The sequence below is a fragment of the Lissotriton vulgaris genome, unplaced genomic scaffold, assembly GCF_964263255.1.
Source record: "Lissotriton vulgaris unplaced genomic scaffold, aLisVul1.2 SCAFFOLD_2588, whole genome shotgun sequence".
Taxonomy (NCBI): Eukaryota; Metazoa; Chordata; class Amphibia; order Caudata; family Salamandridae; genus Lissotriton; species Lissotriton vulgaris.
In genome coordinates this window covers 72,644-84,334 of record NW_028245439.1, presented here as the reverse complement: position 1 = coordinate 84,334, position 11,691 = coordinate 72,644, and the positions used below count along the sequence as shown (strand labels likewise).

General features: G+C 42.1%; 1 protein-coding gene across 1 annotated transcript; it reads right to left on the bottom strand.

Annotated features, from left to right (window-relative positions):
• Nucleotides 1-9,220: 9,220 nt before the first annotated feature.
• On the bottom strand, nucleotides 9,221-11,119 carry LOC147666420 (uncharacterized). Its single transcript, XM_086949073.1, has one exon. The coding sequence runs from the start codon at nucleotides 11,091-11,093 to the stop codon at nucleotides 10,014-10,016; it is 1,080 nt and encodes a 359-aa protein (XP_086805199.1). The 5' UTR covers nucleotides 11,094-11,119; the 3' UTR covers nucleotides 9,221-10,013.
• Between the last annotated feature and the right edge of the window lie 572 nt (nucleotides 11,120-11,691).

The window sequence follows — 11,691 nt, the reverse complement described above, 5'->3', positions numbered from 1 at the left end:
TAGCAAAGTTTGAGAAAGGTGTGTTAGGGCAAGCTTTGTTTTTTATAGTCTATTATGGAAATATTCCAATCGCACGAGACGACTCGTACCGGCATTACACCAAAATCAGGGAATACCTATTTATCCACAGAAAAGAACGACCAAATATACTTCTTCAACCTGATTCGTAAAGCCCTGAGGAAGCCCCAGGCCGGATGGCCATGTAAAGGGTGAAACAAGTGTTGGCTGTTCTCCTACGTATTATCACAAATATAGTAACACCTTTATTAAAACAAAAAAATTAACCATCGTGTGATTGGAATTTTTCCATAATAGACTATAAAAAACAAAGCTTGCCCTGACACACCATTCTCAAACTGTGCTCTAGTGTTTGCATTGGAGTTTGCTGACCCTCGTGTGACTACTTTAATTGTAAGTGACTCTTATTACTGTGTTCAGTCCTTCAATAAAAATTTATTCTTTTGGACTCAGAATGACTATCGTAATTCCAGAGGTGGCACAATTAAGCACAAGATGCTATGGGTTTGAGTCGCAGAAATAAAGAACGTCTGCCTCTCGTAAATGTAATTCATACCAGCATTTAGGAGTACACGCTGTTTGCAACAGTCTTGCTGGTGAAGCAGCAAAGACCGCAGAAGCAACATATGTAGTAGCAGCAGTTAAAAGGTCCAACAGTAAGAATGATGATGACATCTTGGCAGCTATAGCTGCTACAGAGATTGGTGATGATTACCCTAAGGGTTTCCCTTCTAAATACTCTTATCATTTAAGTCCTGATAAAGTACCCTATGTGAGAATTAACAACGTTGGAGACAGGCTGATTCCTGACACGGACCGCAGGCTACCCTTCATAACAGTCGCTCATGAAGGCATAGCCTCGGTTCATGCCCATGTTTCAGCGGATGTCTCTATCTTACAGCAGCGTTACTGGTGGCGTGGATTGTATAAATAAACTTGTGAATATGTCCTTTCTTGTTATGTATGTCAGCAGATTAAACCTTCAACTGCGGCACGGCCGCCACAAACTCAGCTGTACATATCTAATAGAACACTTGGTTGTGTTTATTTAGATCACTGCTGACCTTTGCTGTGTATAAGTATATCTTAGTTGCAGTGGATTCATGCACACGTTTTCTCTGTGTTTGGCCACAAAGGAGTGCTGATGCTCGAACTGTCATCAGAGATTTGCATGTCTTCGTGGGAATTTTTGCATGTGGCACCTTCCATTCTGATCAGGTCCAGCGTTCACCTCTAAGGTGTACAAGGAAGCCATGGGGTCTTTGGGGGTGCAGGAGAAATTTTTGTCTCCTATCCGGGCCTGAGGGCAATTCTGTTGAGGAGCGAATGAACCGTGACTTAAGGCAATCTTTGACAGCTAGGGTTTTGTTAGAAGGGATGATCCTAGAGGGCCAGGCTATGCTCTCCCGACCACTCCGTGACCTACCTCTCCCACAAATAATGCAGAGTCTTAACGTGAGGTCCTCACCGGGGAGGACTTCGAGTCTAGGATCGTACACACTGAGCTCACACCACACTTACGAACCGACACCACACCATAGGTTTTAAGTAACAAATTCTTTATGAACAGTAAAAAGGAATTGAAACTCTTATTTACAAGCGATCGAGGGATCGTAAAGTCTCAGGAATTCGGGAAGGGGGAAGCGGGACAGTGTCAGTCTTTAGGCCAGTACAAAGCGTACCCTGCGCACAGCTCTCAGTCCTCGAGCCGGGGGATACGAAAAGGTGATGGTCGTACTGACTGCTTCACTCACTTCAGGTCGACTCAGGTCGTGTTGGTAGCGTCGAGGTTCCAGCCGGACCAGAGTACTCCTCAAGCCGCGACGAGGTCAGCAGGGCAGCGATCCGGAGGTCAGTTCTTGAGGAGCCGCGACCACGTCGGCAGGGCTCAGGATGTTCCGTGAAAGTCTTGTAGCAGGGTTTCCGTTCTCCCACAGAACTGTGCATAGAGATCTAGAACCTCAGTGAGTTAGGATGATCCAAAACTCATCTCAGTGTCAGAAATCCCCTTACCTAGCTAGCTAGTGTCTCATGGATCATTATGAAATGATCCATGTCTTAGACAAACCAGAACATGATCTTTAGAATACCTCAGGAATCGTGGAACACATGAACACTCTTTCGTTATATAATCATTTCAAACCAAAACTGAGAGTCAAAGAACACACGTGCAAGTTTGAAATATTTATTATTCAATGCAAGGTTCTCAAACGCAGTATCTTGTATAATACCAAAATGCAGATTATAAAAATCAGAGTTAGCAGCATAGTCACTAATCCATAGTAAGCAAAAGGTGATAGCATGTTACAATGCAAAATCTATAGAAATCTATATCACCTATATTTCGCGCACCCTATTTAGCATATTATTTTATATCTAAGAAGGTCTCATTCGGGCTTTAGCAGGGCGGACCCATACCTCTAAATGTCAGTAGGAGTAGATCACATCAACAGCTACCAGCTCTCTTCATGCGCAGCACCAAGTGTCTACGTTCATTCCCTGTAACTCGATCTTAAACCCGCGTAGAGCCCAAAATGTTGGCATCAACATTATTTGTGTTATGTCTAATGTGGTGCGAGGATCAGGCCTCCCAGCAACCTTGTGTTAGGTTATTCCTAGAGTGTGCAGCTCTCAGTGTGCAGACAGTTGTACCAAGTGTACCAGGCAAAGCTGATAGCATAGTAATAACATATTATTCTCAAATAAATCACATCACCGCTTCTAGGTTGAAAGCGACAACAACAAGTAGGTGTCGTGTGCAAAACTGAAGCCGAAGGAAAAATGGCTGTTTAAACATGTAATACACTCATGCTAACTTAACGCAATATATGTAACGAAGTATCCATATGACACCCCCCCATTGATCCGAGCACCGTCAAACATAAGGGAAAAGGCAATACTCAATCAGATACATAAAAATGAAAGCAAAGTTCAATAATCTTGAGCTAAAATAAGCTATAAAATATGTATGAATGAATATGTATGAATGCCTACAGTGGCCTCAAATCTAAAAATAAAAACAAAACTTTCGAACCAAAAGTTATTCGTCAGGTCTCAAAAATATGAAATGTAGGACCAGGTCGCATTAGTTTAAATGTCTGTAAGAGAAAAAACAAGGCACTTATCCGATATCCAAAGTCATGTGCCACATTGACGTTATTTTCAGCGACATCACATGATTGAACTCTCCATCATTTGAGCACAGTTCATCCCTCCAATCCAGCAAGGGGAAAGTCATATTCCATAACAAAGCAATCCTCCCAGGCATGTCACGATTGGACAGTATATGCAAAGTAAGTTGCAACAGCCTCCAGTATGAAATCACTGCCATCATCCGAAAATAGTTCAGCAATCCAATTCAGCAATAGGAAAGAACATACGTGCTCCTCCAGCATCGGATCCTCCTGTAACGTCAGAGGACAACTCGGTGGGTTCACCAGAATGCTGTGTGTCAGAAATGCATGTGCCGCTGCAGAGATCTCCCATTGGCCCAGTACTCCATTTATCGCTGCCAAGGCCATAACTCTTTCGCCAGAACAAATCAGCTCGTGAGCCACCACGGGACGCATTAGCTGATCAAAATCGACGTCAGGAGCAGTCCTCAAGCATAGGCACAAATCAATGGCCCAATCGAACTCGCAGCTCAGGCAGTGAAACACAGGTTGGACACACGTAAAGTCGGTGAACCGAAATGACAATCTATAAGCCGTGCTTAATGCTGCAAGCGGCAATGTTCCATAGTAATTGAGCATCCGATTACGGCACAGTGTCAGGAGGCGTTGAACGGCTTCTTGCGCAGGATGGGCATCCATGTTTTATGAAGAAAAACACCAACAAAATGCCCGCGGCTACAGCCAGTAAAACAGGTAGTCCACCAAACAAATTCGAAAAAATAGAGTGGAAAAACGTGGGAATGATACCAAAAACTTTTTCAAATGTAGTCACGAGGCCACTGCTAACCAATTCAAAAAAATGTGCAAGCCCAGTCGTGGAAGATGCATTAAAGATCTGGTGCACCAGCTCACAGACATGAAACGGCAAATCAGTATTTAAAAGCGCCTGCACCTCTGTGCGTGTGTTAGCTATGTGAAGGACATAATTTTCCCGGGCCGAACTCAGGGTCACTTGTTTTTGAGACAAAAGGGCCCTTATTCTGCTTAAACCATTGAACTTCGCTTCCAAGGTTGGAATCCGTGGCCAGATGGAGACATCTGAAGACCCATGCGTGGGTGGGTATAGAACATTTTTGCAACACACCACACGCTCTGATACAGTTACCACATAGGCCACACCAATTAATAACCCACAACATACTTCGTTGTTTAAAAGCAAATAACTACCATTAGTCAATAATGTAAATGTGGGAACTACTGCTGGAACTGGCATGCCTTTTAAAACACATGCTAAATTCGGCCGGTCCTGATTACAAGAACCGTGTAACTGAATGTGTCTGCATGTTAATGAATGGTCAGGTGATTGTGTGCATTCCTCACCATTAAGATTCACTTCTTTTCCATCCTTTAGACATCTGTATGTGTATGGTAATGACCATGCCTCATGGAGGAATGCATTGCCTAGTGGTTCATATCGTCCTATAGCAATATACCGCATACAATTAGTAAATTTGTATAAGGGAAATGGTAATGTAATTAATCCATGAATAAGCCACGTGGCAGTAGTGGTTTCAGCAACAGAGAAAGGTAAGGATTCTAGTTTTTCAATATGTAACATAGAAAATGACGCATCACGCATTGAAAGCATGCGTTGCTTTTCAGTCAGATTAAAAGGGGCGAAAAGGGACGAAACGTTCAATGAGTTCCAGGGAACTCGACCAGCCTTAAGTGTCTGTAGAGTCCATGCAAACTGCATTACAGAACGTAATTGATTTTGACCATGGTATAACGTGGACACTTCATCATGTACAATATCAACAACAGAAGAAACAATATTATCCAACGTGTAAATCCTGGAAGAAAGCATGTTAATACTGTTATCGACCACTGCAAGCACTTTTTCCAAATTTGCTTGATCAATAGCTCTCAGGCGTTTAGCTGCCTCAATCTGTGAAAATTTCCAAATTTCATTGTACACAGCATAAAGCCAGCGTTTAGATCTACCCCTAGCCGGGCCTTTTATAAAATCATTTAACTCTATATTCTCATTCAACTGGGACAGATGCAGTTTAACTGCAGCCAAAGTGGAATGTTGTAACCAGTTCTGACACAATTTGCCTACTGAATAAGTAGTAACAGTGTGATCTGTTTCAAACCTGGGATCTGGCCTGATGTGTGTAAAACCTTCAGACAAACCCAAAAAACGACGTTGGCAAGAATCAGAGCTTCTTTGCCACAAAAGCCACCCCTCCGGATCAAAACTGGAAATATTAAAGGAGGAATTGTGCAAAAGTGCTTGTATCCCACTGATGGACAATGTAGTGAAATTACTCCAACCTGAATATTCTTCCAAATCAGGGATAGTAGGTGTATTTAATTTTTTAGATGTAGCCAATCCAAAGCATGTTGTTTGGGAAATAGTAGAATTTAAAAACAACATGTGATTCGGGATGAGACATGCACGATGCAAAGCCTCAGTGCCTTGTACCTGCCAATCTTTGGTACCCCAAACCGATTTAAGGTCAATAGCCTCCTTCCATAACTCATAGCCATCTATAGCTAACCTGTCTAGAAAGGACTTCGAATACAGCAATTTTGTATCGGTAAGTCTAACTTTGGACATGAATTTCTGTTTCACTTTAAAATAAAACGACTCAGGATTTGATTGATTAAAATCTGTAAAATAAGAGAATTTTCCCAGAAATGTACCTGAGCTCCCCTGTAAAGGAGCAGGACAATGTTCCCACTGTGTGTAGTTCACAGGAACCCTCCTGGAACTTGTTTTGTGTAAGAAATGATTTCCATAATGTTGATAACAAAATAAATCACCATAATTGACAGAATCTAAGTACAAATCCTCAGCATCAAAGGCCGCATAATATTTCAAATCAGAGAACAATTCTTCTACGGCCTGAAGATCCCAATCATCAGAACGAATATCTTGCTTAATCACATCTCCCATGTTTACTCTAAGCACATTAGGAACATTAATAACTTCTGTGGGGCCATGTATCTGAAACCTAACCGCATCCCACACAATCCCATCAAGGACAGGCCAAGCAGTAATCTCTACTGTATTCAAGTCTCTTTTTAGTCTGTGTGCTGAATGTGAGGAGGAAAGAGGGGCCAATGTTCCATTAAGGTACCGAATTCCTGTTCTTTCTTTCACATAATGGCCATCGATCAGGCGGAAAAAATAAAACACAAAACCAATTGACATAAAAAGATAAAATGAAAATAGTATCAGCCAAACGTATGTCCAAGGTGGAATTAGAAAATGTTTTTTAAACAACGTGGCATATTTTGCAATAGTCGATGGTTTCTTTGAAAGTTCCGAATCAGAGTCAAAAGAGAATCTGGACTGGTTAGCCAAACGAGCTTGTAAATCGGACATAGATAAATCAGCAGGATCTGCATAGGTCAATTCATCAATGTTAGTAACAGGAATAGTATTTAATAAAGGACTGGATATGGCAGGCACCTCGAGGGACACCTCCTGTTCTGCACCAGATGTAATAGCCAGCACAGAGTGCCTCACCATGGAAGGACAGGATACAGCCGGTGTTATGCTATGAAGAATCGGCCACCCTGTGTGTCTTGAAATTGTCAATAGAAATAAATCTGTTTTCTTTACGACCTGGAAGTGGTGGTAAAATGACTGTTCTTGTGCCCTTCACTCCAAGAACTCGAACCGGTGCTCGATATGAGGGACCAAACTCTTTCTTGTTATCGATCTTCTCTCGAACCAGTTCTCCAACTTGGGGTAGCCAGCCAACTACCGGGATCTGCAACGCATCATCCGACGTGGAGGGCAAGTGTTCCTTAGCAAGACTGTCTCTGGTCTTTTGTAGATCCTATAAAACATTGCAATGTTCATCTACGTCAAAGGCCGCGGCCTGGGCCTGGCAGTCTGCACCATCGAGGTCAGGGACGTACATCTTGATACCAAAGAGCATTTCGTATGGGGTCCGCCCACCCAGAGACCAGACCCAACGTTCAGACTCTTTCCCAAAAATGAGTACTTCCGTCTTTTCCCCGTTAAGCTTGAGCAAATTGAGTTGCATTGATACTGCAATCTTGCGCAAGCCTAATTCCAGATTAGAAGGGTCCTGTTTCCCCCTGCTGATAATGAAAAGATGATTTGTGTATCATCAGCATAGGAAAACAATGCAAGCCCTGCAGCTTCCGCAATCATTGCTAATGGTTGCACATAAATATTGAAAAACAACGGGCTCAAAATAGAGCCCTGTGGCACACCATACAGGGAAGAATAAGACTTTGAAGAGGCCCTGGTAGAGAACACCTGGAATGTTCATTTCGCTAAAAAGGAAGACACCCAGCCAAGCGCAGTCCCAGCAATACCCAGTGCCTGTAAAGATTCAAGTAATACGGTATGAGAAACCGTATCAAAAGCGGCACTTAGATCTAATAAAATAAGGGCAACTGTGTCGCCGGTGTCCAAGCGCTGGCGTAACATCTCAGTAACGCCTATCAATGTGATCTCCGTAGAGAACCCTGCTCTGAATCCTGATTGCGAGTTGTGCAAAAATTGGGATGCTTCCACGAACAAAGGTAACTGGCCATTAACGTGTTTCTCCAAGACCTTCGAGAAAGTCGGGAGCAGGGAAATGGGTCTAAAATTAGATGGCATGGTTAGATCTGCATTTGGCTTTTTTAACAGAGGTAAGACCATTGCATGTTTCCAGGCTGTGGGCATCTGTGCTTCTCTAAGAGAAGCGTTTAGTAGTCCCATCACTAATCCAAGAGCGGGTTATTACATCTGAAGAAGCACTGTGGCTGGAAGCAGATCACATGGAGAACCCGATTTAATACTAGTTAAAATTTTTAATAGGGAGCCTGTATCCAAAAGATCCCACTGCTACAATTTTTGCCGTGAGACTTCTGACCCGGAATACATCCGGGTAGTGTTCTGCAGGGCCGGGGTTGACAAATTAATTCCCCCTAGTTTCTGATGAATTTGTTCAACTTTGTTTATGAAGAACTTGGGAAGGGAATCACATTGAGATTCATCAAGAACAGGCGGACTAGGCTCAGTCCCAGAACCTGGCAGCTTTTTAAACATGGAAAACAGAGTCCGCGAGCAATTTTTTGCCCCCGAAATAGACGAGGAAACATAGTCAGCATATGCCTTTTAACACAATGCATGATATTTTTTCAGTGTGGCTTTATAAATCTGTTTGGCCTCAGGAGCCTAGCTCCTTCTCCAACTTCTTTACACCGCTTTACACTTGCTTTTTTCAGTTTTTAGCTGCTCCGTAAACCACGGGGCAGGGGGGCAATGGCCACTACATTTTTTAGCCGACGATGGCAGGCACGTATTGGCCGCGGAGGCAATCCAATTATAAATACTATTCAAAGAAGCTAGAGAAATGGAATCCTGCGCAGGGGCATTGTTTAACAAAATTTGATAACATTTAGCTGTGTCCAAATTTCCCCAATTTCTCTGTGATTTTTTTACTGATTACGATTAGCAAACCCCCATCGGGAAGCTTTATCAGTTCTTGAATAAGCTCATGCCAGATGATATAGAAAATCAGATAATGTTGTGGGAAGAGAAGGTTCAAGCAGGAAAAGACGTCTCTCGGAGTCCAGAAATCTGGCACAGACAATCTTAAGTTTTGCCTTTCTCAAGTACAGCATTTTAAAACAGATTACAAGTTGTACTACACTCTGGGGGAAATAGCTAAATGGGGTGGAACCAGAAATGAACATTGTACCCAATGCCATTCACACGGGCGCATTTGATACGCTGTTTGCAACCTGCCCAGCCCTAGGTGGCCTGATTGGGGACATTACTGAGTTCCTGGAGGGAAAACTGGGACTAAGTATAGTGCAGAGCCCACAACTTATATTACTGGGGATTAGTAATGAATCAATCCCTAGCCAGGCACAGGCATTTGTGTTTATTGTAATGATGGATTTTCGGCTAAGCTTGGCTACGGCATGGCAAGACCTCTCAGCACCATTGATCCAACAATGGCTCACTCGTCTAATGGCTATTTATCATACGGAAGTGGCAGTATATGCAAAAAAAAGGAGAGGGGCAAGGAGAAAAGGGTCAAGGGTGTGGGCACCTCCGACGGGTGGGTGGCTATACTATAAGAGGGATAGTAGAGCACCTTTCTATTCACTATAAGATGTGGGAATGGGGGTCAATTGGATACATTTTTCCGCAGGTGTCTTCTACGTGGGAAAGATAGCAATATATGTATACATGTTTGATCTGTGTATAAGACGTGACATGAATCAATCTTAAGAATGCACTGTCCACTTGGAGGGGTGCGTTAAAACATAAGCTATAAAATGTGCGTGCGATAAAGATATGTATAAAAGAAAAAAGGAAAACATCATGTCATTCTAAAAGCTGTAGCGAAGGTAACCCATGAATCTTAGAAGAGGAGCCTGTGAACTGTGCTTGGTAGAACCAAGGATCTTTTTGAGGAATTATCAGCGTCAGCTTTTTGAGATGGGAAGTAAACCAGTTTTGCTCTTAGTCTAGATGGTTTACAACCACTGCAATGGGTGTGACAAGTGCTTCTGGCAAAGGATATATGTTTAAGGTTTTTCAATCAGTGGGGTTCACTCATGTCGACGGGCGTCCATTTTACAACTCAAGTGTTTCTGACATTCAGAACAGTGATAAGGATTTGGCACAGGACGCATTCTTTCATGTTCATTGAAATTAATTTTCTGACTAAAGCTTTTTTGGCTTTCAAAACACTAATAAACACTTTTCCTTTATAACTTTGACCTTCCAATTGAATTTTTACATGCCTTCATAACACTCATACATTATTTTAGGTAGGATGGGCTTTTATATGTGGAGTGAGAATTATTTTATAACTAAAGCTTCTCTGGAATTCAGAGCACCGAAAAGGTTCTTCCCCCATTGTGTATTCTCTCATGAACAGTAAGATGACTTTTCAGACTTAAGGTTTTCTGGCATTCAGAGCACTGATGAGGTTTTTCCCCCGAATGAGTTCTCTCATGTAAAGTTAGTCTGCGTTTATAACTGAAGCTTTTCTGGCATTCAAGGCACTGAAAAGGTTTTTCCCCAGTGTGAGTTCTCTGATGTACAATAAGACTGGTTTTATAACTGAACTTTTTTAGGCATTCAGAGCACTGATAAGGTTTTTGCCCAGTGTGAGTTTGTTCATGGTGAGTGAGACTAGTTCTATCTCTAAAGTTGTTGTGACATTCAGAGCACTTATATGGTTTCTCCCCAGTGTGAGTTCTCTCATGGAATTTAAGACCACTTTTCAGACCATATCTTTTATGGCATTCCGAGCAGTGATATGGTTTTTTTCCGGTGTGGGTTCTCTCATGTCGAGTGAGAAGGTATTTACGACTAAAGTTTTTTGGACATTCAGAGCACTGATGGGATTTCTGCCCAGAATGGGTTAACTCATGCCGGGTGAGAATGGTTTTCCGACTGAAGGTTTTCTGGCATTCAGAACACTTATGAGGTTTTTGCCCAGTATGCGTTCTCTCATGTCGAGTGAGATCTGATTTACATTGGTAACAATTTAGGCATTCAGAGCACTGATACGGTTTCTGTCCAGTGTGAGTGTTCTCATGTTGACTGAGAAGGGTTTTACAATGGAAGCTTCTCAGACATTCAGAGCAATGAAAAGGTTTTTCTCCAGTATGTATTCTCTCATGTTGAATAAGGCTGAATTTACAACGGAAACCTTTGTGGCATTCAGAGCACTTATGAGGTTTTTCCCCAGTGTGAATTCTCACATGTTGAGTCAGCTGGTGTTTGTGAGTGAAGCGTTTCAGGCATTCAGAGCACTGATGAAGTTTTTCCCCAGTGTGAATTTTCTCATGCTGACTGAGTCTGGATTGACAACTAAAGCTCTTCTCACATTCAGAACAGGTATGAGACTTCTTTTTGGTGCTAATATCTCCAAGTTCGGTTTTGACTTGTATACATTCCATTATGAGATAGGATTACTTTCTGAAGTTAATATTTCTAAGTTGGGATTTTTCTAGCAGACACACCATAAGACAATACTAATTCTTATTCAGCATCACCCACTCAAATGTGCTGCACTTGATCAACTTAACACTTTTATTTAGCCAAAGATCACTTCTCTGTAGAGTTCACAGTTTATAACCTCTGTAGGCAACCTAATTCACCCTACAACCTTAATATCAGCAGCTGCTGATACTTATGGGGAAGCCTCTCATGGGATTATTGCCTCTTCATTACATCCATGTGGATTCTCTAACCCTTTTCTCATACTTATTTATTTATGAGTTAATGAAGCATTGATCAGGTCTTTGGTTGGTGTTCAGTTTTTCAAAGCTAGGTACATATTCACATAATGTATTGGCATGAACATTTAGAATACTATTGTGCATCAGTAGCAGCACATTGTTTCTGGCCACCCTTCTTATGGATGTCTTCTATGTCTGTATATAAGACTACAATGAGGATGTTAAAGATTGTACAGGTCTTGCTTGGTAACAAGTACCCGAGGTCCCATCTAATGGGCAAGAATGATAGTGGACACGGGGACCTGGACTACAAGCA